At 46.2% G+C, this 24,427-nt stretch overlaps 1 protein-coding gene across 8 annotated transcripts in view; it reads right to left on the reverse strand.

The window, feature by feature from the left end:
- The window catches only part of LOC123351102 (sodium/glucose cotransporter 1-like), a 61,689-nt gene that overhangs the window by 32,263 nt on the left and 4,999 nt on the right, over positions 1-24,427 (reverse strand). For 2 of the 8 annotated variants that reach the window (XM_044990303.1, XM_044990304.1), the window contains 4 exons: positions 12,979-13,134; positions 10,769-10,817; positions 8,727-8,869; positions 5,156-5,227 (listed from right to left, as the gene is read on the reverse strand). In XM_044990303.1, the coding sequence (XP_044846238.1) occupies positions 5,156-5,227; positions 8,727-8,869; positions 10,769-10,811 (258 nt within the window). In that variant the 5' untranslated portion in view covers positions 10,812-10,817; positions 12,979-13,134. Of the gene's footprint in view, positions 1-5,155; positions 5,228-5,983; positions 6,063-8,726; positions 8,870-9,246; positions 9,476-9,802; positions 9,859-10,768; positions 10,818-12,978; positions 13,135-13,381; positions 13,513-24,427 lie in introns of those variants that run through there. The other 6 variants (XM_044990305.1, XM_044990306.1, XM_044990307.1 and 3 more) reach the window with 6 other exon arrangements.

Raw genomic sequence — 24,427 nt, forward strand, 5'->3', positions numbered from 1 at the left:
AAAACCTTATCATGCATCTATCAAGACTCAGCTGCCTTGAGAAAGGAGAGCAGGTTTGCTATTCTGCTGTCCTAAGTTCTCTGCAAGATCTTCATTTTGCATTCTTATCTACTCAGGTAATTTTAAAATGCCACACAATCCTTTAACCAGGAGAGATGGACATGCATTTCTCAAGCAGCATAGGCTTTGTTGTATTGTAGAATCACCTGGGTCCCTCCTTCCCCCCTTCCCACCCTCCTTGGTACTATGCAATTAAACCTCTACCCCGATATAACGCGACCCGATATAACACGAATTCGGATACAACGCGGTAAAGCAGTGCTCCGGGGGGGGGTGTTGTGCACTCCGGCAGATCAAAGCAAGTTCAATATAATGTGGTTTCACCTATAACACGGTAAGATTTTTTGGCTCCCAAGGACAGCGTTATATCGGGGTAGAGGTGTACTTACATCCTCAAACCTTGCATATCCAACAATTTTTTAGGTATCTTGCTGGGACTTCATATGCATGTGTTGGCTTGGAAAGCAGCACAGCCTCTGCTAGTTGCTTAGCAAGCCAGCCTGATACTTTAGCTTCCACATCATCAAATATGCGGGCACCAGACCCAATGCCTACAGTCTTGGGAAGGCATCCCACTACTAGTCCCATTAGAGGGTTTTGGCAGAGTCATTAGGAGTTTGATTTACTGCACTTTTCCTTTCCTATCAAAGTTTCACTTTAGTTGCATGTTTGGTTGTTCTTTTTACCTTGAACAGTGGTGGTTTCAACCTGGCCTACAACTAAAAATGTTTCTACCTCAGTCCACTACTTCTAGGGACAGAAGGCAAAATATTTATCCTCACTACCCACCTCCTATAACCTGCCTACAGAACTGCTGAATTAACAAACAGGAAGAACTTTATAAAATAATCCTTCACACACACAATGATCAGAGAAACCTACTCAGTGGGCAACAGCGAAACACGACTGCATTAAACTGAAGTTAAAAATGATCTACATATCCCAATCCTCTCCCTTCTTTGACTGCTGGGTGTTACTCATTTACTGTTGTCCAGACCATAAATACATCACTGACCCGAAATGGGAGAGCTGGATTTAATTTCTGTTTTAAGGGAAACACACATACAAATCTCCAAATATTTCCCACTAAGTAGTCACTAAACTCTTCAAGTTACTGTTAAACTTTTCATGCCCAGATAGTTTATGTTCTTTGGCTTTTCTGTTCCTTTTAAACTTATTTCTTAAAAAGCACAGATTAGGCTCTGATGTTTCTGTGTGAATCAGAATTCCCTCGCGTACAATCTGAGAAAGCAACAGGCTCCAACTCTCACGTTATTATTGTGTGTGTGTTTATTTCTAGCGCCTTGTCAATACTGAGAGATTGGCCACATAATGAAGATATCAAGATTTCTGTTTGTCCCGGAGCAGATAAACACGTCCCTAAGACAATACTCTGCCTCCAATTATCTGGCTGAACTCCTCACCCCTCCAACTAGCAAAAAAAAAAGGGCACATTCCAGTTTCATTCAACAAAGAACAGGGAAAACACACCATCCTCTTTTCTTTTCTTAATCCCCAGCCTATACCCCATGGCTGCTTTGTACAGCAGGGAACAGCATGACAACTGAGGAATGAAACTAAGCCAATGGAAATTTTATTTCTAAAACAGGTTTTTGGAATTATATTTTCTTTTATTCTCTATAGCAGAAAGCAATGAATCGTGCAGTCGAGTCTCAATAAGTCGAAGTCAAAAGGAACAAATATACTACGATGGGAAGAGTCCATTTATAAAGCAACATCCCCATCTACAGACTTGGGAAACTCACCCAGGTTTCCCTGGAACATTCCATATAATCACACATGCCCCAGGGTGAAATCAGAAGTAGCATTTCTCTAACACTTTACATATTGCATATAGTTGGCACAGCATCAAGCTGGTATTTTTATTCTTTTTGGCCTTTTTATATTTTATCCCCGCTCCAGCCATATCTATTTGCACTGGGAGGCCTGAGGACGGCCCAGACTAAAACCAGGGAAAGGGTTTTCCAGAATCTCACATTCCCTTGTTCAGAGTAGCCCTCCAGAACAGTATTGTTAATGTAAGTATTTAACTAAGGATCTGAGTGCTTGCCATGTCTTTTGCTTTTATCTTACCAGGTGCTGCCAAGGGTGGAGAGGAAGAGATTTCCTGTTAGGTCACAGGAAGGTATGTAGGTGTTCCAAAGTGAAGGAGCTCACAGGGAGGAGGCAAAGATGGTTTTAAGCAAATGTTAATCCTAGAGACAATTTTGGCAGTACAGGATCATCGCCTCCGATACGCCTCCTACATGGACAAGGGGCTTAGGCGATGTAAAGCTGGCTATATTGCTTTATGTCCCTGGGGGACTCCCCTGTGTCAGGGGAATTCCCAGCTGCCCCTTTAGGGAAGCTTCAAGTCCCCTTTGTGGCTTTAGAGCAGTGCAAAGAGGCTTACCCAGGGCTGAGGGTCTGACCCATGGTGTTTTTGTGTTGTAGACACTGGGCCGGATTCCCCGTTGCCTTGCACCTTGAGCTATCATTTGCACCGTACAAGATGATAGTGTTTTACACTCACTATTCATAGGTATAAAGAACTATATGAAGTGCAAAGCAGCAGAGAATCAGGCCTAGTGCATTTAGTCAGTCAGGCAGGCAGGGGTCCTGATTCACCATTGTGTTTGTTATCCAGTTTCCAGGCAGCGTCACTCCATTGATTAAACAAAACAAATTTGCCTTAAAATAACTTTGAGATTCTCCGTTTCCCAATGGTTTCTATTAGTCCCTGAATGTTCTCAATCCTAATCTACTCATGAGATCCTCCTCCTGCTTGGAAAGACAATGCTCTAACATGAAAATGGAAATTCCAATCCTGCCCCAATTCAGGCAACACAGAATGGAGACACTGAGAAAGGGGCAGGAATTTCTGAAAGCTGTTCTGAAAATTCCTACAGTCAGTAAATATTTATTTAGTTCTGTAAGGCCCCAAACCTGCAATTGTATCCGTGTGGACAGAGCCCTGCATCAAATCCCACTCAAGTGCAAAGGTCCTGTCACATGGGTCCAACTTCAGGATCAGGGGTAGGTTTTATAACCAATCACTAAAGTTTTCCTTCCAAGATGAACTGCAACAATGATCACGAAAGTACCATATTAGTGACACTCAGAAAATGCATCTATCGCAATCTGGGATGCAATCCAGACTAGCGAGAGGTTGCGTCACCACCTGCTCTGCAATCTTAGGTGCCTCACTATGCTTTGCTGCTGTAGCTCCCAACCTGGCCCCTCATGAACAGCCAAACAGCATGCACGTCACACCCCGAATGTCTTTGTATAGCTCCAGCCTTCCAGCTACACATGAGCCACACTCTAGCTTCCAGCAGCCTTGGTTACTACTTGCAGGGTGATCCTAACACACTCCCAGGTCTGAATTTTCCCTAAAACACATGCATTCTGCACTGCCCAGCCCTCTCCTGGACAGTCACGTATTAGAGGTTCATTGACCCATAAGGGGCCAATGTACAACAGTTTGCTGCTTTAATTGGAGCTATCAAACAATTCAGTTTAAACACAACACTGGATTGGTTTTGATTAAAGAATAAATATAGTTTATTTAACGACAAAGAGACAGGTTTTACGTGAGCACAAGTACAAGGTATTAAAAAGTCATAAAATGCTTTCTAACGACTACACTTAAACTAGATTTGGTTCAAGGTAAAATCCTTCCCACACGTTCCCAGCAACATCACTGACCAAATTTTAAAGTCAGGATCTCTCACAAAGTCCAAAGGCTGGTCCCTCTGAATTCTTGGGTGAAAGAGAGACAGATGGACAGATAGGAAGAAAAGAAAGCGAGAGGACCTGGGGCATTTTGCACCTCATTTTTATAGTCCAGTCACCCTCTGAAATGCATTTTGCTGAAATAAAGTTCCTTCAAACTGTGGAGATGGAGGCATAGAGTCTCATGGTGAAAGAGGTTCCTTGTTTGTTAAAATGCTGCCAAAGGATGGCCGCTCAGCTGGTGATTGCCAATCATCTTTGATCACACCTGGCTAAAGGCTTCAGCTTGTCTCTGAGAAACAGGTTTAACCCCTCCCCAGACTTGTCTGGTAAACACATTTCAGCCATAATTTCAGCCTATGTTCATAACTTTACATACAACATTGTTACATACATTTCATCTTGATATTATTGGCCAGCAAATTATTCGTTTTCAAATGATAGCTCACAAGGCATATTTTGTACAAAGATTATTACAGTGGTGTGTAGGGTGTGAATACAGGGATGCATTCAGTCACAGAACCACATTTATGTAGAAAGATTTCTCCTTTGCCAGGAAGTCTCATTCAATAGAGAGATTGTGACCTAATGGAGAGAGCACTGGACTAACTCAGGAGACTTGGATCCTAGTCTCAGCCCTTGCTACTGGCCTGCTGGGTGACCTTGGGCAAGTCACTGCACCTCATAGAATCATAAAATAGCAGAGTCGGAAGGGACCTCAGGAGGGCCTGTAAATCACCTGTCTGTGAATCACTTTCCCCATCTTAAAACAGGGACAATGACACTTACCTCCTCTGCAAAGTGGTTTTGGAGCTACAGCGGAAATGTGCTGTATAAGTGCTTGGTACTAATTAAGATCAATTGCCAAAATTAATTGCCAAAATTAGGCTATCCCATCATACCATCCCTTCCATAAACTTATCAAGTTTAGTCTTAAAGCCAGATATGTCTTTTGCTCCCACTACTCCCCTTGGAAGGCTGTTCCAGAACTTCACTCCTCTAATGGTTAGAAACCTTCATCTAATTTCAAGTCTAAACTTCCTAGTGTCCAGTGTATACCCATTTGTTCTTGTGTCCTTGTTACAGCAAAGGACTAGATTGCGCTGCTACAGTGAAGGCAATACAGCAGCACCACAGAAACCACCCCTACAAATCAATTCCTCCCTGTACCTTGTACCTATCAGCAATCACCTCACATGAGCCAGGCCCTCGACCAAAAACATTAGGGTCCAGAGAGGTAGTAAGTACAAAACATTCAGTAAATGGTGAAAGTGATGTGCAGCCAAACATTACATGTGGACTAAAACCACACGTACGCGCGCGCACACACACACACACACAGCGTATAATACGAACTCACCGGCCACCACACCATTTTACGTCCAGCCAGGAAGAATCCTCCCACTGTCCCTCGGTTAGATATGAACATGGCCTGGAAAAAGAATAACTGGTTAAAATTTTCAACTCTAACAGGCAAACTATGCCTGGTTTCAGAAACAACCAGGGCATCAATGAGAAAGAGGAACCAATATAATGCCGAGAAAGATTTTGAAGGGAATAGCATGACCTGACAATGACTGAGCAATGGTTCTTATATCAATCTATAAATTAACCATTAGGGGCGGCTCTATGTTTTTTGCTGCCCCAAGCACGGCAGTCAGGCAGCTTTTGGCAGCGTTTCTGCAGGAGGTCCGCCCCGGTCACACGGATTCAGCGGCATGCCTTGCGGGAATCTGCTGGTCACGCGCCTTCTGCGTACCCGCCGCTGAATTGCCACCGAAGCCGCGGGACCGGCGGACCTCCCGCCGAAGGCTGCCTGACTGCCACCCTCACAGCCCCCCGCGGCTTGCCACCCCAGGCACGCGCTTGGTGCGCCGGTGCCTTGAGCCGCCCGTTAACCATTGAAGCTTTATTGGTTTAACTTTCATTACATGAAGCCTGCAAAACCCAAATAAAACACAAGAAATGCATCACTAACCGAGAGCCTTGCCGGCAAACTGTCACTCATAGGAGCACTCCTTCACGTGAGCAGGCCTCAAAACTGCTGATGTAGTGAGTTTTATGTTCATGCACTAGAGATGCCATACCTAGCTTTCTTACTCAATACTAGCGTGCTCCAGAGTTTCCCTACAGCAATCTACTGCATGGCAATTTAACCTTTCCTGTTCTGATAAGCTCATCAAGGTACCTGCACTTATTAGCCTTTCTTCACTTCCACAGAGTAGCAGTTAAGAATTACTTTCCTCGCTCTCATTTTATATGTCAGCAGTGACTTTATGGAAAGTTTCTCTCACATTTTTCATAGGGCCTGATCCAAAACCCTTTGCAGACCAGAGAGGGCATGAGCAAAAGTGAGCCAGAATGCAGATCCTAATATAGATGCAAGAAAATAAACAAACAGGGACATGTTTCACTACATACAATAGTTGAATCAATATTTGTCTAATGGAAAAGGACAACATTGGTGGAGAGACACATTTAATATTAACCTTCTTAGCAACTATTCTAAACAAGTAGAAACTTCAATGCTCCAGTGCCTGACATGCCACCTACCAGCCCTCTTCTGACCCAGGAATTTATATTACAAAGAATTACAGTCAATAATAAATTACAATAATCATACTTCAGGTCAGATTGTACCTTTAAGGCACAAGCCTGGTTCCCTCCCAGAGCTCCCCAGGATGCAATGGAGGCATTTCTGCCACAACACTCCTTAGAGGAGAGCATGCTGCACCCTTCTGAGTCAATGGACAGCTTGGCTGGCTAGAGTGGGCTGATGGGGGAGCTCAAGGTCCTGCCTCCTCCCCATTCTTCCCTGGTCCTTTGAGGTTGCTTGCGCCCCAGGGTGCACTAGGAAGAAGCAGTGCTCTCATGAAAGGTCTGGGCCCTCAATTGTTTTGCTTCTGTGGGAGGTGGCGGGGGGAATAAATGGACAGACTGTTTGGTACAATCCAACCCTTGGCATCCAATACACTCAGCCAGAGGTACAGGTGCAGGTACTTCACATCTTCAAAGTGCTGAACAAACATTAACTAGTTAATAGACCTCAAAAATTAATCACTTTTTAAAACTCTGTCAAGCTGCTAGTGTGGAAGATTTTGCCTGCAGCTGCCTGCTCTGTTCTATGGCATGGACTCCTGGGTTATTTCAGGGGAGTGCACAGGTCACAGAGGGGCAGGTTTCCCTGACTCATTCTGTTAACTGCTGGCTCTTTCCTCAAGGAGGCACTAGCAGAATTTTTCAAAAGGACAGTCTCTGATGTCTCCTCAGATAGAATACAGACACTGTTCCTGAAAGGGATATCAGCTCTTTAATCAAGTGACACCCAAGTGTTTTCCACTAAGCAGCATCACAACAAAAATTATCTGCCTATTTCCTTTGAACATTTCAGTATCTAGACTTACTTTACCCGTTAGGTGTGAAAGAAATGTTTTTTCTCTGAGGGCTTGTCTACACTAACAATTTGTTTGCAACCAGCTGGGGCGTGAATCTATCCTGCATTAGCCTGCTGTGGACTAACTTCAGTAAAATCCTGTTGATGGAAAGTTGTCATTCTCCTGTGTCCAGACCTTGTCTGTGCTCTCATCCATTTCATATCCATCCTGCAGGAATGCCCATCTCCCACTCCATTACCATCTCTCCTCCGCCTTTAGCTCTATTCCAATCCACACCATTTACAACTCAGTCCAGTACTCACCCTCCTTCCTACCACAATCAACCCCACTGCAATCCCTATTTACCCCACCTCTCACACTTCACTCCAATTCCTACGCCATCATGAATTCCCATTGCGGTTGCCTCTGCTCCAGCACTCCGTCCCTAACCATCCACCACCATTACCATCCCATTTCCACCTCCACCCCCACTCTGTTCTTCACCAGGTCCCCACCTCTAATCTGCTAAAAACTGCACTTCACCATTATTCTGATCTCCATCCATCAGCCATTTCCTATAGTCTCTTCCATACAGATATCCCTCCTTCACTGTAAAGGGCCGGACTCACCCCTGCGGCACCTCCTGCTGGTGACTCCGGGGAATTAGCTCGGTTTCCAGCACGGAGCGCCCTCTGCAGGCCAGTGATCCGCCTGTTCTCTGGCCCCCGTGTCCCTCCCTGGACCCCGGTGCCCTTTTACATGGGGTGCTGCCCCCCGGCAGTAACCCCTTTCTCTCTGGATCTCCCCTCCCCAGGGAACCCCCACCCTCTATCCCCACCTTGCCTCAGTATATGGCTACTGCCAGTCATTGTCGAGCCCCACGTCCTGGGGCAGACTGCAGTATCAGCCTACTCATCACTGGCAAGGAGGGTTTGGACCTGCTGCTTTGGCCTACCCCTGGGCTGCCTCTGCAACCCCCAGTACCTGTTAGCCCAATGCTAGGCCGCAGCCTGGGGCTTTCCAGGCTGGAGCTCCCCAGCTCCTCAGCCTGTCCCCAGCCCTGCTCCCCTCAGGTACTCTGTCTGTAGCTCCCTGCAGCCAGGCCCATCTCCCTCTTCAGGCAGAGGAAGACTGTCTGGGCTTCTGGCTTCCCTGGCCACCTTATAAGGCCCTGTGGCTCAGATTGGGGCGTGGCCCCAGCTGCAGCCACTTCCCCAATCAGCCCAGCCTAAAGGCTGCTTTCTCCCTCCACAGCCCCTTCCCAGGGCTGTTTTGAACCCCGTCAGGGCAGGAGCAGGGGTCCACCCTGCTACATTCACCCTCACTCCAAGCCCCATCTATGTTCTCCTCCACCACAATCTCATCCTCTTCACCCCCAAGCCAGGCCTCGTACCAGGTCCTACTTCCCCAGTGAATCCCAACATAATCTCCATCCTGCCACATCTTAATCTACCCCTCAATAAAGCAGCAGGCAATTTATACATTTTAATTTACGAAGCCATTTTCCTAGAACCCAATAAACTACATTTTCATTAAGAAAGAAAAATCCAGACATACCCATATTCCCACTGCCAGGGTTACCAAGAAATAGATGACTATGACCAAGATGTCTGCAGCGTTATTGATTTTTGTGGAGGAGTCCATCCTGCTTGCTTCTTCAGCTCCCTTCCTTCTCCTATCCTTATATCGCCTTTTGCAGACTTGAGAAAACAATAGACCCGTTATCCCCTGCCGTTTTGTTTAATATTTAACTTCAGATTCACTTATTTTCTATGGGGTGCAAGTTAAAGCTGGTGCTTTTTCTTGAGCTGTGATTCCCACCAAAAAACTGCTCCCCTATTACAACTGTTGCAGTTTTCATAGGCGAAGGAAGTCCCCAGTTTACATCCGCTGCAGAAGGTGCTCAGTGCAGTTGTAGCCCAAGAGCAGGCGTCTGGGAAGCAGTGAGCTGTAGAAGGAGTGGCGTGGACATAACATACTCGGTGTATGCACTTCCCTGTTTGTGGATACTTTTTCTGCAGTGGTCCTGTAAATCTGGTCATGGAATGAATTGTTTCCTTAAGAACAGGATGCTTACCAAGACCAAAGGAAGAGTGACCTGACAGTTAGGGAAACACCACGGTTCTCTGAGCTGACACTCCTGCTATGCTGTTCCTCATTCCAGCAGGAATATACAATGGAGGTACAGCCCAGGATTTCTCGGAACAAGTCACTTTGATCTCTTACATCTAGATATTTACAGATGTGTCTGAACCATAAAGAACTGGCTAAGGAACTTGCTGGACCGTTAATGTTGATTTTGAAAAGTCTTGGAACCCTGCGGAAGTTCCAGAAGACTGGTAGAAAGCTAACGCTGCGCCAATATTTAAAAGAGGCAAACTGGATGGCCCAAGTAATTGTAGGCCGGTCAGTCTGACATTGATCCTTAGTAAGATAATGAGTGACTGATATGGTACTCAATTAATAAAGAATTAGAGGTGGATAATATAATTAATGCTAATCAATATTGGTTTATAGAAAACAGATCCTATCAAATTAACTTGATTTTTTTACATGTGATTACAAGTTTGGTTGATAAAGGTAATACTGTTCATGTAATACAATGGCTCTCAAACTTTCCAGACTTGCTATACCCCTTTCAGGAGTCTGATTTGTCTTGTATACCCCCAAGTTTCATCTCACTTAAAATCTAATTGTATACAAAATCAGACATAAAAAGACAGAAGTATCACAGCACAGTAATACTGAAAAAGTGTTTGCTTTCTTATTTTTACCATATAATTATAAAATAAATCAACTGGAATATAAATAATGTACTTATATTTCAGTGTATAGTATATAGAGCAGTATAAATAAGTCATTGTCTGTATGAAATTTTAGTTTGTACTGATTTCGCTAGTGTTTTTTATGTAGCCTGTTGTAAAACTAGGCAAATATCTAGATAAGTTGATGTACCCCCTGGAAGACCTCTGCGTACCCCTGGTTGAGAACCACTGATGTAATATACTTAGACTTCTGTAGGCATCTGACTTGATATCAACCACATTTTGATTAAAATCTAGCATATAAAATTAACATGGCACATATTAAATGTATGAGAAACTGGCTAACTGATAGATCTCAAAATGTTACTGTAATGAGGAATCACCATCAAGCAGATGTATTTCCAGCAAGATCCCACAGGGATCAGTTTTTGGCCCTATGCTATTTAACATTTTAATCAATGACCTAGAAGAAAACATAAAACCATCATTGATAAAGTTTGTAAAAGACTCAAACTGGAGGAATGATAAATAATGAAGAGGACAGGTCACGCATAGAGATCTGGATCACTTGGTAAGCTGGGCGCAAGCAAACAATATGCATTTAAATATGACTACAGGTAAATCTACACTTTCTAGGAACAAAGAACGTAGGCAGTACTTAAAGGATGGGGGACTCTCTCCTGGGAAGAAGTCACTCTGAAAAAGATTTGGGGGTAGTGGTGGATAATAAGCTGAGTGTGAGCTTCCAGTGTGACGCTGTGACCAAAAGAGCTAATGCAAACCTTGTACACATAAACATAGAAACCTCAAGTAGGAATAGAGAAGTTACTTTACCTCTGTATTTGGCACCGATGTGACCATTCCTGGAATACTGCATCCAGTTCTGGGGCCCACAATTCAAGAAGGATGTTGATCAATTGGAGAGGGTTCAGAGAAGAGCCATGACAACAATTAAAGGACTAAGTAGACCTTATAGTGGTACACTCAAGGTGATCCATTTATTTAGCTTAACAAATACCAGATTAAGGGGTGACTTGATAACCTTTTATAAGTACCTACATGGAGAACAAATAGTTAATAATAGGCTCTTCAATCTCTCAGAGAAAGACAGAATGTGATCCAATGGCTAGAAGTTGAAACAAGACAAATTCAGACTGGAAAGAGGGAAATTAACCATTGGTACAATTTACCAAGGGTTGTGGTGGATTCTCCATAACTGGCAATTTTTAAATCAAGACTGGATGTTCTTCCTAAAGATCTTAAAAGGGTCTGTGGGGAGTTCTATGGCCTGTGTTATCCAGGTCAGACTAAATGATCACAGTGGTCCCTTACGGCCTTGGAATCTACGAATAAAGTTGAGATTCAGACATCAACACCCCAGAAGTGAACACAGTTCAGAGACTGTTCAGAACCAGGGTTTTTGCTCTGCCCACTGTCACCAATTATCAAGTTCTAATTCCAGATGCCAATGGCACCAAAGTTCAGCAGTGCTTAGGTCCGGTCCCATCTCCAGTTATTTATTCTTTCTTGGGCTTCAAAATTAAACCAAACAAAATGACCTGATGCAAAAGAGAACTCAGATGTGGGGCAGGTTGTGACTCAGTTTCTAAATCAGTCAGAAACAAACCATTAAAAGGGAAATTTCCTCTGGAGATTCCTGTAATCATCTCTGATTGAGCAGGAGGTGGGTATCACAGCTGTGATCAGAGGAGTGCAGGAAATGTAGGCAACAGGCACAGGCAGGTCAGATCCATCTTGCGGGGTGGGGAGCCCAAGTTCTGAGTCTCTCCCCATTTCCCCAGCCAGCTCCAAACTGACACTCCCTCCTCTGGCCTCTGTGTCTCTTCCGGACAAGGAGGCCACCTGATCTCTTTGTCCCCAACACCTTCAGTTGGCATCTTGCAGGGGAAACTGAGGCACCCACACAGTATTCAGAGAAAATATTAAGAACATTCCCACTTCATCACAACAGGTACAACAAAATATAATACTGTATATTGAAGTAGGCAAGTGCTGCTTCTGACTTTCCACTTTTAATTGACCCTTGTAATCTTGTGGCGCTGACGCGTTGTAGCTTCATTTTATATCGGCTTACAGGGCGGGAGCGGGGGGGCACCACTATTTTGGGCCCCACCAAAAATTATACAAACCTGCCGCCTATGGCTGGGGGAGGCTGTGCCTCCCCAAACAGCCAGGCATGGCCCTGCCCACACTCTGCCCCCAGCCCCACCTCCTGCTTCACGCTCTGCATGCAGCTCCAGTCCCCTTGTGCTGGTTCCAGCTGCACCACCCACCATCCTGGCACTCCCAGGCTGGGGGAGGGCTGCGGCCATGTGCTACCCACCCTCCTGGCGCTGGCGGCTAGCCTCCTCCAGCCAGCAGTTTACACACCGCCCATGGGCACAGGTACAAGAATTTCAGGGCTCTGGGGGTATTTGAAAAAGTGTTGTCTCTACCCCCACTTGGCCCCACGCAATCACAATTCATTTACAGTTCAGTAGGCTGCCTGCCAAAAACTGATTGCCTCATGGCATTTATCCTAAGCAGTACATACACAGCACAATGGGCTTGATTGTGATCTTATACTGGTTATACATCATTGACTAGTGGAATTACTTCAGATTTTCAGTAGTGCTTGGAACCCTTTCCAAGGTATAATTGTTCTATGACAGTTAGCCTTTTTTCCTGTAATTAGCAGCTAAACAGGAGAGAGTGTCTATATCTAAAAGATCATCAGAAAGAACCATTAATCTGAAATTATAGAGTAAAAGAAGAACTCCAATTTTCTCATCTAGACACCGCAATGCAATTTAAACACCTACAAATTTACAAGATGCTGTCCCCCAATATTTTAGGCATCTCTTCTTCAGCAGAGACCTCAGTTTGTTCTATAAACAGGTTGTGAAATTACTAGTTTTAAATCCAATAGGGAAAAAATAATCCTAAAAGCTGGTGAGCACCCACAATTCTACAACATTTTGTAAACACAACCTCTCTTGTTGTCTGCTCCAGAGAAAAAGGTCTTATTTACTAAGCCTACTCACCAGGCAACAGTTTGTCTAAGGTAGGCTGTAGCTGGCCTTTCATACAAAGGCTGATGCAAATGGATTCCCATGTGTCCTTGTAACATGAATTGTTTCATTTTCACTCATTCTTAATTCATGAATTGAATTCCTGTTTCAGCTCCTGTAGCCACAACTCTGACAAAAGAAAACAGGAGGTTGTTGGGCCTGATTCTCCACTGCCTTGCCCATTGAATTGTCATCCACCCCTGTGCAAACTGTCACTAAAGAGACTGTAAGATGCTACTATTGGTATAAATGACTGTAGACTTCTGCTTTACACCCACTGCACACACTTTGGCCAGGTCTAGATGACTCCACAACATGCAAAAACAGGAGAGACTCAGACCCCAAGAATTAATAATCACACAATTCACATCTTTACCTGCGGCGGCTGTATTGGTTTGGTTCTGCTTTCTCCTTGTCAGGTACAGATGTAACTGAGACACTCATTACAGAGTGTCAGGAAAAGACTGGCTGTGAGGTAATCACAATACTTGTGCCTCCATATCCTCATACCTGCAGTTCATATGGAATCCCACAGAGACGTTGTACTCAGCATAATGTCAGCACTGCACAGCCTTTCACACACAGCACAGACAAAGTCAGCCTGTGGAATTCACTGCTACGGGTGAGCTGACACTCAAGTACTAGCTGGTTTTTAAAAAAAATCTGGCCAACAACAACGTTTGCATTTATGCATGCAAAGACCGGAGCAAATAAAGTTCATGCTGCAAAGTGGGAGCTTCTTAGCAGGGAGCAGGAAAGAGACTTCCACCCCACACTCCTGAGCAGGGCATTCACAATTAGCTAGGTCCATTACTGGACATTTTCATCTTCCTGAAATACCAGCTCCAAAACTAGGCTCTACTGCAGGGGTGGGCAAACTTTTTGGCCCGAGGGCCACATCGGGGTTGCGCAACTGGATGGAGGGCTGGGTAGGGAAGGCTGTGCCTTCCCAAACAGCCTGGATCCTCCCCCTATCCACCCCCTCCCACTTCCTACTCCCTGACTGCCCCCCTCAGAACCCCAACCCATCCAACCCCCCTGCTCCTTGTCCCCTAACCACCCCCTCCCAGGACCCCTGTCCCCATCCAACCCCCCTGCTCCCTGTACCCTGACTGCCCCGACCCCTATCCACACCCCCGCCACCTGACAGCCCCCCCGGGACTCCCACCCCCTATCCAACTGCCCTTTGCTCCTCATCCCCTGACCACCCCCTCCCGGGACCCCCTGCCCCTAACTGCCCCCCGGGATCCCACCCCCTTATCCAATCCCCCTGCTCCCTGTACTGACTTCCCTCCCGACCCCTATCCACATCCCTGCCCCCTAACAGGCCCCCCAGGACTCCCACTCCCAACCCTCCCTGCTCCTCATCCCCTGACAGCCCCCCCAGAACCTCCATCCCATCCAACAGCCCCCTCCTCCCTGACTGCCCCCAACCCCCCCCAGAACCTCCACCGCATCCAACTGCCCCCTCCTCCCTGACTGCTCCTCAACCCCTTCGCTCCCTTAGCCAACCCCCCTGCTCCCCACCCCCTTACCACCAGCAGGGGCTCGCAGCCGTGACACGCAGCCAGAGCCAGCTGCGCTCCCCATGCTGCCCAGCGGGAGCAGTGGACCAGAGCGCGGCAGTGTGGCTGCAGAGGAGGGGGGACAGCGGGGGAGGGACTGGGGACTAGGCTCCCCGGCTGGGACCTGAGGGGCCGGGCAGGACGGTCCCGTGGGCCAGACGTGGCCCGCAGGCCGTAGTTTGCCCACGTCTGCTCTACTGAAAGCAGGACACCAGACTTGAGTGACCAGTAATTGGATTCACCATGGAAAATCTTACATTCCTTCTTATGGGCCCATTTCGACTTCCTTTAAGTCAAAGAGACTTTCCATTTATTTTAATGGAAGTCGGATCATTCTCTATAGACTGTATACAGCAGTGGTTCTCAAAGCCAGTCTACCGCTTGTTCAGGGAAAGCCCCTGGCGGGCCGGGCCGGTTTGTTTATCTGCCATGTCCGCAGGTTCGGCCGATTGCAGCTCCCACTGGCCGCAGTTCGCCGCTCCAGGCCAAGGGACTGCGGGAAGCAGCACGGGCTGAGGGATGTGCTGGCCACCCTTCCTGCAGCCCCCACTGGCCTGGAGCGGCGAACCATGGCCAATTGGAACCATGATCGGCAGAACCTGCAGACACGGCAGGTAAACAAACCGGCCTGGCCCGCCAGGGACTTTCCCTGAACAAGTGGCGGACTGGCTTTGAGAACCACTGGTATACAGCATAACATGCAGAACTGGGTAAGAGTCCTGAGTCCAGCCTATGCTGACTGCTTCTCTCTGGACTCAGTCTGGTGGATGCTAATCCATCATGGAGATGACACACTCAGGGTTAGATTAACTCTCGCCTTGCACAGGTAGGAAAGAGGGTACAAAAAGCCACCCTCTGCCCTGTGCCTCTGTTTATACATGCAGCGATAATGGATTTTTCGCCTATAACCGTAGAGACAGAGAAATTCTGCATCCTCCATCTAGGAGACAAGCTGCCAGCATGCTTGTCTTCTGAAGGGGAGGGAGGGAGCACAGCCAACCTGGCTTTTAAATGCTGGAAGAGAGATTTTTGGGTGAGACAACCTTTATGAGTAGCTACCTAATTCACAGCCATGAAAAACACAGCAAGGTCTTTTGTGTGCTTTTCCCTCTACTATACCGATTTCACAGGAGAGACCAGTTTCTCAAACTGGGGGTCCTAATGCAAAAGCGAGTTGCAGAGGGATTACAAGGTTATTTTAGGGGGGATGGTTGGTGTTATTGCCATCCTTACTTCTGTGCTGCCTTCAGAGCTGAACGGCCAGAGAATTGTTGCTAGAGAACTTGCTGGGGCCTTCCTTGAACCAGAAGCTTTCTCTTTAAATTCTGAAAAGGTCATAGGGCCTGGTTTCATTTAAGTCAAAGACAAAACTCCATGGATGTCACTGGTGCCATATCAGGCTAGTGATCAGAAGCCCTGGCACCATCAGAAGCCCTGGCACAGTGCTTCAGTGCCTCATATTTCTGTTTAATAACAAAGGTAAAGGTTCTGAAAAGCTGAGAGGAGACACCGGATCAGGAGTCTGCAGAGCAACATTCAGAGAACTCCAGCCACTGGTAAGCTTTGGAACTTGCTTTTAACATTATTTTAAGTCTGCACCAGTAGTTATTTTTAATGTACACATTCCTAAAAATATAGACATACAGTGTGGAGCATTAACATTGTATGAATTATTAAAGGTATTTCTTTTTTGTATGTTTCTGAAATTAATGCTGATGAAAGGAGCTGAATTGACAGTTCTGAAGAGCAAAGTCTTCTATTCCACTCCAGTATGGGCAGCACCAACAGACCTCAGTCTGCTTCGTGAATTTGCCTCAACCCTGCCTTGGAGGGGACCATCCTTAATGGCAAGAGGGGAGTTTAGTTTCCCCCTCCTTACATTCATGGCATCTCTGGTGAGACTGTTAATGAGGGTACCAACTGGCATGGTGGTGACTTTAATAATGATAGATGAAGACTGGTGGTTGTTTTAGGGCTATAGACACCTACACCTGTCTATCAGAACTTTGAACTGAGACTACCCAATTATCTCACCTATAGTTTATAAACCATTAATCATCCATCAGATGGCAATGACTTCAAGTCACTATCAATATAGACTGGATTTGACCATATAAAGTTAAAAGGCAGAAGATTCTGTATCCTATACTTCTGGGTCACCCAGTTCCCTATTTCTGTTACATATTCCAGAGAATCTTTTGTTTCATGTGCATTCTAATGCATCATCCTGCCCTATCATAAGATCACTACAACACTTCAATAGAATAATAGGGAAGAGGGAGCCTCCCTACTTGTTTGTTCATTACAAGAAAAATCAAATGGTTAATGCATCAATGTGAACCCATCAGCATCTCAGCATTCTGGCCAGAAGATATAGGAACCATACGGACACGCTGAAAGAAATATACCTGACAATATTGCAAAAAGGGACTAAACTTACACGTACCAAGATGGAGAAAGTAGCAAATAAGCTTTGTACTAAATGGCGTTGGAGGTGAAGAAGGCTGAAAAAGCCCCGGAGTTTTGTCACGTCCCTGGGAATAAGTAATCTACTTAAGGGCAGATAAATGTTGAAGAGATAGCTTAGTGGACTCTAAACTCCATAGCACAGCATACAGAAAGGACAAGAAGTGTTGGAACACAGAGTCTTTCATGCAAGGTACTGGATAATTAGATCATTTACACACTCATACTGTCCTTCAAACGGTGTCATCTGATATAACAAGGTAAGGGTGCTGCCCTATGCCCTGTAGAAACCTGAATAGCAATTACAGGCAGTATTTTACACAGTACCCAAAGTTAACTGAAGCTGCCGGGAGTTGTGTCCCAATTCTGTGCTCAGCGGGAGCTCTGAGGAGCTAACCTGCAGCACTGTTAATCGGGGAACAGGAGCTCATTCGAAATAAAGCTTTCTGGGCTTGGTTTTCACTAGAAAATTAAGTCACGCTTGAGGACTTATTAACGTACCTGAAGTTAAATATGACTTAACAGTCAGCGTAGACCAGGATCTGAAACCCAACGGCCATGTCGGCAGGCTGTGGGTAAACCTTACTGAAACCAGCTACCTTTGACCATCTGACAAAGCTACACATGACTTGTCCCCATCTACACTGACGGCAAAGTTATGTGCTACATCACAGCAGTTAAAGCAACTACTCAAGTTCATGTTCTAAGATTACCTGATTTTCTAGTGAAGACAAGCCCTCCTGAGTTAATTCACTGTGGGCTCTTGATTAGGTTTGATCATTCCAGACTTGTGGAGATGGCAGGCTCTTGCTGACTGAGCTTGGCTACACTTGCGAGTTACAGTGCATTAAAGCAGCCCCGGCTGCACTAGCTCACTACCCATCCACACTGGCAAGGCATGTAGAGCGCTCTGACTCCACGGCTAGAGCGCTGCTGGTACTCCACCTCAGCGAGTAAAATAACATTTGATGTGCCTCCGCTGGAGCGCCCCAGCGTCAGTGTGAATGAGGTGTTGCATTACTGAGCTCTGATCAGCCTCTGGAAACGTCCCATAATCCCCTTAAGTCAAGTGGCCACTCTTGTCATTGTTTTGGATATGCCCTTTGAAAGCTCCGTTTGACAGACGGTTGCTTATTTGCTCTGAGACAAAGCAACCATTACTGTGGCATGCTGTGTGCGAGAGAGAGAGAGGCGGGGGGTAGGGGTGGAGGTGTAGACTGCTTTGGAAATCTTAGACATAGTCTGTGGACCCCAAGGATCCATGGATGATGGACCACAGGTTGAAAGCCACTGCTCTAAATAGTACTTTTAAAAATGCCTCCTGCCAAAAGAGGATGCATCCGTTTTGGGAGTGGGAAGGTTGTTAAGCTCCTTAATTCTAAAATATAAAGGTATGGTCTTCAGTACTTCCCTCTTGATTAAGAAAGCCCCACAGCCTTCCTTCTAGAGCAGAGGTGGGCAAACCACGGCCCACATCTGGCCTGCAGGACTGTCCCGCCCGGCCTTTGAGCTCCCAGCTGAGGAGGCTAGCCCCCAGCCCCTCCTCTACTGTCCCCCCTCCCCCACTGCCTCAGCTTGCTGTGCCACCAGCACTCTGGGCAGCGGGGCTGCAAGCTCCTGCTGGGCAGCGCGGCTTCGAGAGCTGCCGGTCTGCCCCGGTGCTCTAGACTGCATGGCGGCATGGCTGGCTCCGGCCAGGCGGTGTGGTTGCCAGTCTTGGTGCTCTGAGTGGCATGGTAAGGGGGCAGGGAGTGCGGGGGGGGTGGATAAGGGGCAGGGAGTCCCGGGGGGTAGTCAGGGGACAGGGAGCAGGGGGCAGTTGGATAGGCGTGGGAGCCCCAGGGGGCCTGGCAGGGGTGTGAATAGGGGTTGGGGCAGTCAGGGGAGAGGGGAGTCGGCTAGGTGGTGGGGTCGGATAGGCAGGGGGCAGTTAGGGACAAGGAGCAGGGGGAGTTGGCTGGGTCAGGGGTTCTGAAGGGAGCACTCAGGGGGCGGGAAGTGGGAGCAGGAGGATAGGTGGTGGGGGCCAGGCTGTTCGGGGAGGCACAGCCTTCCCTACTTGGCCCTCCATACAGTTTCGGAACCCTGATGTGGCCCTCAGGCCAAAAAGTTTGCCCACCCCTGTTCTAGAGCTTAGACTGATCTTCTCCTGGGTCCTTTTAATTCACCCTTCACCAGCTCCACTCAGGCTAGCAACAAGTCAATGGAGTCTCGCCGCTGGTAGCCCAAAACAAACCAGTTTTAAACTGGGGCTACCCAGGTTTGACCTGGCTGCAGCTCAGCCTTCCACACTCCCATGGTGTTAGGGTCTTCCCTGCGGGAGCCTTTCTTCCTCTGTACGGTTTCTTGACCTTCCCCCCTTCATTGCAGCTTTCTGCTACTCTGAGAAGCAGCTCATCCAGCCCAGGTGTGCCTCGTCAGTAAACAGGGTCGGCCAGCCCCAAGCCCTCCAGCCCTTAAGAGGCAAGACACCCTGCTACAATGTTACTAGAAGAATTTAAACAGAATTGGCTAGATCCCCATGATTCAGTCCTCTATTACTTGATGATCAGTCGTGTGTGCAGCCTGTCTTTCTGAGAGGAGGGAAACCAAAGATGTGAATGGTTCATATGGCAAAAGCATTATGTGGGCGCTCTCAGATGGGTACAATGCTACCCAAATCTTGCTTACACAACTCCATACAACTTATTTTCAGCCACCTCACCCAGTTTTAGCAGAAGTATAACATATGGGCTCCACCTAAGGATGGGCCTCCACCTATATCAAAACGGAACCAGATTGCCAGCATGTAAAATTAAAAAGGTTGTAGAGGTGCTTTTAAACTAAGGGCTGAGGGAATGCCTAAAGGTCCAGAGGATCACACCGTTCAGATAGACACATCCCTTAGCAGATGATTTATTAAAGAGGATACTCTATTTCTCTTCAGTTCATACCTGTATTTTATCCACTTCTATCCTCTCCTTTTTACTATGATATAGTCAAACGAAAAGTCCCATTCAATTACATCTCATGAAGGTAGACAAGTAAATACTGACTAATTTTATAAGTGCTTGTATACAACTGCAAACAGTCTAAATACTCAAATGGGTGAGCTTGAGCACCTGGTATTAAACAAGGATATTGATATAATAAGCATTGCAGAAACTTGGTGGAACAATGACAATCAATGGGACACAGTAATTCCAGGGTACAAAATATATAGGAATGACAAAGTAGGTCATTCTGATAGGAGAGTGGCACTATATGTGAAGGAAAGCAGAGTCAAATATAGCAAAAATCTTAAATGAATCAAACAGTACCACAGACTCTCTATTGACAGAAATTCCATGCTTAAACAATAAGAGCATAGCAGCAGGAATATATTGATCACCTGATTGGGATGGTGACAGTGATTGTGAAATGCTCGGGGCGATTAGAGACTATAAAAACAAAAAAAACAGTAATGATGGGAGATTTCAACTATCCCCATATTGACTGGGAACATGTCCAGTCTATGCATCTGATGAAGTGGGTTGTAGCCCACAAAAGCTTATGCTCAAATAAATTTGTTAGTCTCTAAGGCCTGGTCTACACTAGGCGTTTAAATCGGTTTTAGGAGCATAAAACCGATTTAACGCCAAAACCGTCCACACTAGGAGGCACCTTATATCGATTTTAATGGCTCTTTAAACCGGTTTCTGTACTCCTCCCTAACGAGAGGAGTAACGCTAGTATCGGTATTAACATATCGGATTAGGGTTAGTGTGGACGCTGATCGACGGTATTGGCCTCCGGGAGCTATCCCACAGTGCACCAGTGACCGCTCTGGACCGCAATCTGAACTCGGATGCAGTGGTCAGGTAAACAGGAAAAGCCCCGCGAACTTTTGAATATTTCCTGTTTTCCCAGCGTGGAGCTCCGATCAGCACGGGTGGCGATGCAGTCCGAAATCAAAATAAAAAAAAGAGCTCCCGCATGGACCATGCGGATGTGATCGCTGTAAGGGCAGGCAAATCCGTTCTATCCGTTCTATCAGCGCTCCGTTACAGAAGATGAAATTCAGAATCCTTTTTTAAAAATCTCCAGACAGACGCCATAGCAGGGACTCAGCGCACTGCAGCGTGACAAGCGTAACGGAAAGCCAAAGAATCAAATGGATGCGCATGGACTGGAGGACTGAAGCTATCCCACAGTTCCTGCAGCCTCCTAAAATTATTTGCATTCTTGGCTGAGCTCCAAATGCTTCTAGGGTCAAACACAGTGTCTGCGGGTCAGGGCATAGCTCGGCAATCTACTCACCCACCCCCCACCCACCTCCAGAAGCGAAAGGTAAAACAATCCTCTGACTCTTTTACATGTCACCCTACCTTTACTGAATGCTGCAGATAGACGCGATAGTGCAGCACTCAACACCAACATCCTTGCTCCCCCCCCGTCATGGGCGGCTGATCGTGCAAAAAGATGGAAATCCATCCTCATCATCAGCCTCAGCTGATGGTACAAAAGGACTGGTAACCGTCCTCGTCATCAGCCTATTGGCCCTAATTTTTTCTGGTGGATGGATGGTGCAATATGGCTGGTAACCATCCTCATCATAGCAACAGGGGGCTGAGCTCCATCAGCCCCCACCCTTCATGTGTAAAGAAAAGATTCAGTTGCCCCTGGACTAGCAGTGGGATGCTGGGCTTCTCTCCTACACACTGCTTAATGTCCTGTCTGGACTATCATAGCAGCTGGAGGCTGCCTTCCACTCATTTCTCACTAACAAGTCAGTGTGTCTTATTCCTGCATTCTTTATTAATTCATCACACAAGTGGGGGGACAATGCTACGGTAGCCAAGAAAGGCTGGGGGAAGAACGGAATCAACAGGTGGGGTTGTTACACATACGGTGAGAGTCACAAACGGCAAAAAAAGCTCCATGATTGCCATGCTATGGCATCTGCCAGGGCAATCCAGGGGAAAAAGGCGCGAAATGCTTGTCTGCCGTTGCTTTCCCAGACGAAGGAGTGACTGACGACATTTACCCAGAACCACCCGCGACAATGATTTTTGCCCCATCAGGCACTGGGATCTCAACCCGGAAGTTCCAAGGGGCGGGGGAGGCTGCGGGAACTATGGGATAGCTAGGGAATAGCTACCCACAGTGCAACGCTCCAGAAATCGACGCTAGCCTCGGACCATGGACGCACACCACCGATTTAATGTGTTTAGTGTGGCCGCGCGCACTCGATTTTATAAAATCTGTTTTACAAAACCGGTTTATGCAAATTCGGAATAGTCCCGTAGTGTAGACGTACCCTAAGGTGCCACAAGTACTCCTGTTCTTTTTGCAGATACAGACTAACACGGCTGCTACTCTGAAACAGAGGGAAAATTACCTTTGTAGTGCTAACGAGGCCATTGCAATCAAGGTAGATGTCACCCATTTCCAACAGTTGACAAGAAGGTGTGAGTATCAGCAGAGGGAAAATTACTTTTTGTAGTGACCCATCCACTCCCAGATATGTTGGGGAAGAGTCAACAGCCTTTTTTTAAAGGGAAATCATGCCCACCAATTTATTAGAATTCATTGAGGGGGGTCAATAAACACGTGGACAAGGGTGATCCAGTGGGTATAGTGTACTTGGACTATCAGAAAGCTTTTTACAAGGTCCCTCACCAAAGGCTCTTAAGCAAAGCAAGGGGTCATGGCATAAGAGGGAAGGTCCTCTCGTGGATCAGTCACTGGTTAAAATATAGTAAACAAAGAGTAGGAACAAACAGTAAGGTTTCACGTTGGAAAGAGGTAAATAGCAGGGTCCCCCAAGGATCTGTACCAGGACCAGTGCTGTTCAACATATTCATAAATGATCTGGAAAAGAGGGTAAACAGTGAGGTGGCAAAGTTTGCAGATGATACAAAATTACTCAAGGTAGTTAAGTCCAAAGCTGATTGTGAAGGGTTATAAAGTGATCTCACAAAACTGGGGGACTGGGCAACAAAATGGCAGATGAAATTCAGTGTTGATAAATGCAAAGTAATGCACATTGGAATAGATAGTCCCAATTACACATACACAATTATGGAGTCTACATTAGCCGTTACCACTCAAGAAAAAGACCTTGGAGTCATCACGGGTAATTCTCTGAAAACATCCACTCAATGTGCAGTGGCAGTCAAAAACGAAAACAGAATGTTAGGCATCATTAAGGACAGGATAGATAATAAGGCCAAAAATATCATATTGCCTCTATATAAATCCATGGTATGCCCACATCTTGAATACTGCATGCAATTCTGGTAACCCCATCTCAAAAAAGATATATTAGAATTGGAAAAATTACAGAGGGCAACAAAAATTATTAGGGGTATAGAAGAGCTTCCACCCAAGGAGAGATTAAAAGACTTAGACTGTTCAGCTTGGAAAAGAGATGACTAAGGGAGGGATATGTTAGAGGTCTGTAAAATCATGACTGGTGTGGAGAAAGTGAATAAGGAAGTGTTACTTACTCCTTCACATAACACAAGAATCAGGGGTCACTCAATGAAATTAACAGGCAGCAGGTTTTAAACAAACATAAGGAAGTACTTCTTCACACAATAACAGTCAATCTGAGGAATTTATTGCCAGGGGAGGCTGTGAAGGCCCAAATATAACTGGGTTCAAACAAGAATTAGATAAACTCATGGAGGATACACGGCTATTAGCCAAGATGGTCAGGGATGCAACCCCATGCTCTGGGTGTCCCTAAACCTCTGACTGCTAGAAGCTGGGAGTGAATGACATGGGATGGATCACTCAAAATTGCCCTCTTCTATTCACTCACTCTGAAATATCTGGCACTGGCTAGGTGGACCATTGATCTCACCCAGTATGGCCATTCTTATGTTTGTATATAAACAATATTATAGTTGATGTAACTGGGTTAGATTTGAGAATCAGTTCTCATTGGTTGTCATTTGGCAAAAGATAGATCCTTTAAAAGATCTCTGTCTTTAAGATCTACACTGTCTTCTAGAGAGACTCTTACCCCTCCTGAGGACAATATGGGGAATAGGATCTCAAATCTAACATCCCCGCTGGCCACTGGGTTGAGGCTGAATACCAGACACTCCATTTCTGATCTCCCAGGTTAGGCTCATATAACAACATTTATTTTGACAGTACCCCAGCCAAAACAGGTGAAGTAGGAAGCAAAGACACCATTATCTACTGAAGATGTCAAGCATCTGCACCTCTTTGGTACATCTGCTGTGAGAATGCCATTTGGTAAGAGAGTCCAGGACCACATGTGCACGAGAATCAAGCTCACGTTCAAAATGACTTCTGCTCTTAGTTTAATTTTGCTGATAGCAATCCTTAATCTCTCAGATTCAGACTCAGAGCCTCCCTGTAAGCAAAAGTCTAGATATTCATCCCTGGAAAGTGAC

This window comes from Mauremys mutica, chromosome 16 (assembly GCF_020497125.1).
Source record: "Mauremys mutica isolate MM-2020 ecotype Southern chromosome 16, ASM2049712v1, whole genome shotgun sequence".
In the NCBI taxonomy this organism is placed as follows: domain Eukaryota; kingdom Metazoa; phylum Chordata; order Testudines; family Geoemydidae; genus Mauremys; species Mauremys mutica.